This window comes from Etheostoma spectabile, chromosome 16 (genome assembly GCF_008692095.1).
Source record: "Etheostoma spectabile isolate EspeVRDwgs_2016 chromosome 16, UIUC_Espe_1.0, whole genome shotgun sequence".
Lineage (NCBI taxonomy): Eukaryota > Metazoa > Chordata > Actinopteri > Perciformes > Percidae > Etheostoma > Etheostoma spectabile.
The window spans coordinates 1,321,660-1,324,788 of NC_045748.1; the positions used below are offsets into that span (position 1 = coordinate 1,321,660).

Genomic DNA, 3,129 nt, shown 5'->3' on the forward strand with positions numbered 1-3,129 from the left:
TTAACTTCTTTACTCAAGTAAAAGTAACAGAGTACAGGCTTAGAAATTTACTTAAAGTATAAAAGTAAAAGTAGCCTTAGGAATGACGAAGCTACCTGGACCAGACAGATGTTACTAGAGAGAAACTACAGTGGACATGGGAAACTACAGTGGACATGGGAAAAAGGCTCTTTATTCTTTAAATGCTATTGCCTACATTTTAAATGTCTGTCTGCCAATAGGCATAAAACATATAGCTTATTTATTGTGACAGAGACTGGGACTCCAGGTTAATAAAATTCTGACCGAGTGGCAAGATATGAATTCAAGTGGGATTTTGTGAGAAGTCTGTGTATATTACCATCCAATTAGATTTAATTTATAGATGACGCAAAAATAATAACTAACGCCAGTGAATTTATTTGAAACTTAGTGAGGACTAGATTAGGACTGCATTTAAAGCTGATTCTGGTTTCCAACTCGGCTCCAGGTGTGTCTGTTAAAACACAGACGGAGACGACTTCTCTCTGTTGATGCTTTACAATCAGGCAACAGTACAAACATGGGGGGGGGGTAGCTCTGCTATGGCTGTGTGTGTGGTAATAAAAGAAATAAATAACACTGTAAAGGCTACTGTACACAATGCATAGGAATCATATATGCTAGTAAATAATAACAATAAACCCACTAATAATTACATTATCTTAATGAGCAAGGACTTTCAACAATTGCCATTTTTATCGAATCAACAGCCAGGTGTAACCTAGGTAACAGGTGAAGAACACAAACAAGCTAACTTTCAAATTTGCCAGAACTACAGGCCAATACAACAACAGGCTTACATGAACTGACAACATAAGTTATATGACTTACAGTTCTCAAAGACACACACAATCTCAACTGATTATCCTCCGGACAGATAGACTTTTTCTTTTCTCTCTTTTTTCTCCATGTGCCGTGCGTGTCCGCACACGGTGTGAGACGCGTGTCCGCGCTATTCTCCAACATGCACTCACAATCACACCTGATAGACGACCTTTATTACAAAACTAAAGTAACGAGCCAGTTTTGTAAAATGTAAGGAGTAGAAAGTACCGATATTCGTGTTAAAATGTAAGGAAGTAAAAAGTAAAAAGTTGCCAAAAAAATAAATAGGAAAGTAAAAATATCTGAAAAATCTACTTGAGTACTGTAACAAAATATTTGTACTTCGTTCCTTCCCATCTCTGTTCTCCTGTGTGTATACTCACTATACGCATATCAGTTTGCCTGTTTATGGGTTCTCAAATCATCCGTGTGTGTATGAGTGCATGCAAGTGCAATCTACAGGTAAATCTTACTGAGCACTGAGAAAACCATCTAGGAACAGGCATTGCAAATTAGCTTAGGCTATAAATGCTGTGGTACGGGGCTTAGGTTTCTGCTACATACTTGTCTCTAAGATTGTACAGGTCGGATGAAGTTCCTTAATAAGTCTGTAAGAGCGTTGCTGCAGTCTGGTCATGTGATATTGTGCAAATCAAAGTGATGGTACAATGAAAGAGTGCCCTAATGACTTCTTATATTTTTATTTTAATGATTATAAATAAAACATCTTTTGACTTCGTATTTTGACATGTCTTTATTATCTGTCCTCTTGTACTCATTCATTGTTGTAAATGCATTGTGTGTGTGTGTGTGTGTGTGTGTGTGTCTGTGTCTGTTTCTGTTTCTGTGTGTGTCTGTGTCTGTGTGTACATGTACCTAACTATCCCTCAGTGATTAATTTGTCTTCTTCATCTGTTTCTCTGCAGCTTCCCGGTGGAAAAAGGAGCCTCGGCAGCAGGAAAGGTGAGATTCACAGAAGCCATTTCTTCTCTTTGTGTGTACACCGAACACTATCTGTGTGATGTGTTTATCTTTCGGGACATAGAAATCTGTCTTTGTGGGTCAGGGGTGTCACTGATCACTTTTTAGTTGGGCTAGACTGAGCTGTAACTGTCATGTTCTTCTGTTTACCTGTCGGACACACATTTTAAAGTCTTGGCCTAGAAAAAGCTCACAGATTGTCACAGTATAAAAATAAATGGTTTTCTTTGTTTTATTATGTGTAATCCAAAATCTAATTAAATTTTATTTATAGTATCAAATCATAAGAAAAGTTATCTCGAGGAACTTTTACAGAATTTACAAAACCAGTTACAAAAACAATTCTAGTAATTTCCCTAAGAGCAAGAATTTAGCGCGACAGTAGCGAGAAAAAATCCCTTTAAGGAAGAAACCTCGGCCAGACCCAGGGTCTTGGCAGGCGGTGTCTGACCGTGCCGGTTGGGGGTGTGATGCACAGTGGCAATAATAGTCACAATAAAGATAATGGAACAGTGACTAGGAATGGTAGTCTTAGTAGTTCATGTCATAGCAGGGCGTTACAGGGTGTAGCGTGGCATAGCAGAGCATAGGTGGATGTAGCAGGAACCAGCAGGACACTGCAGGGCATCGTAGAGCGTAGCAGGGTGTAGCCATCCTAATCCAAAGAAATATGTTGGGCCAAAAGAAAACATAAGAACTAGATTAGTAACAAGCATTTCTGGGACAGGATGCACACAAATGGAAAGGGAGAGGAGAGAGCAGCTCAGTGTGTCAAAGGAAGGAAGGAAGGAAATCCCCCGGCAGTCTAAAACTATAGACTAGAACAGCATAACTAAGAGAGACCGGTTACAGGTTAAGGAGAGATGCCTTGTCGGGATAGAACTCTCCCCAGCCGGATCGGGCATTACTGGCCTGCCTCCCTCTACTTTAATGATATTATTAATTATATGGTAGATTAATCTGACGACTCTGCAGAGAAGCAGGTGGGCCTGGCTAGGCAGATGCTGCAACTCATCACTCTCTATAATAATAACTATCAGCTTTATGAAAGAGGAGGGTTCTCAGTTTATTCTTAAAAGTGGGGACAGTTTCTGCCCCCCCCATACCCAGACTGGGAGCTGGTTCCACAAGAGAGGAGCCTGATAGCTGAAGGCTCTGGCTCCCAACCTACTTTTAGAGACTTTAGGAACCACAAGTAGCTCTGAATTCTGGGAGCGTAGTGATCTAGTGGACAATAAGGCAGATAGCTCTTCTAGATATGTTGGTGCTAGACCATTTAGAGCTTTGTAGGTCAGGAGAAGG

The 3,129-nt window shown here is 40.2% G+C and overlaps 1 protein-coding gene across 4 annotated transcripts in view; it reads left to right on the forward strand.

Moving 5' to 3' along the window:
• The window catches only part of whrna (whirlin a), a 300,442-nt gene that overhangs the window by 241,773 nt on the left and 55,540 nt on the right, over window positions 1-3,129 (forward strand). For all 4 annotated transcript variants that reach the window (XM_032539554.1, XM_032539557.1, XM_032539556.1 and 1 more), the window contains one exon: window positions 1,773-1,809. In XM_032539554.1, the coding sequence (XP_032395445.1) occupies window positions 1,773-1,809 (37 nt within the window). The remainder of the gene's footprint in view (window positions 1-1,772; window positions 1,810-3,129) is intronic.